We start from the raw sequence: 432 nt of genomic DNA on the forward strand, positions 1-432 counted from the left end.
TAATTCTGCCTCCAGAAACATGTGTGGTTTCAATCTCCCAATAATTTCTACAGAGAAAACTATGCCCTCCTCCCTCCTGCCTGCGTGCTGCTTTCCCTGTGGCCCCTACAGTCCCAGGCCCAGGTGAACTGCCAACCAAATCTCAGCCTCCTCTACGCCCTGCCACCAGCTGGCTGCTGCCTTCCCCTCTTGAGTCCTCACGTTGCCATGGGCCAGAGCAGGACCAAGGGCTTCAAAAGACCTCAGTTCTCCCTCCAGGCTACTGTCAGACCCAGTTGGCAGCAGCAGAGAAAGGGACTGAGCAAGAGGAGGCCCAGCTGCTGGGAAAGGGCCATTCCCTAGAGCCCAGGTCCTCAGTGCACCTACGCAGGGCTGGCCCAGCTGGTGCAGCAGCAGCTGGTGCTCCTGGACCCTGGGGATCTGGTGGCCTAG

The 432-nt window shown here is 59.0% G+C and overlaps 1 gene segment (V, D, J or C); it reads left to right on the plus strand.

Moving 5' to 3' along the window:
* Nucleotides 1-432, plus strand: part of LOC107184839 — a 1316-nt gene extending 884 nt beyond the window's left edge. The window contains 1 exon segment of the V gene segment in view: nucleotides 371-432. Coding sequence covers nucleotides 371-432 — 62 coding nt within the window.

The sequence above is a fragment of the Myotis davidii genome, unplaced genomic scaffold (assembly GCF_000327345.1).
Source record: "Myotis davidii unplaced genomic scaffold, ASM32734v1 scaffold2348, whole genome shotgun sequence".
Classification (NCBI taxonomy): Eukaryota; Metazoa; Chordata; class Mammalia; order Chiroptera; family Vespertilionidae; genus Myotis; species Myotis davidii.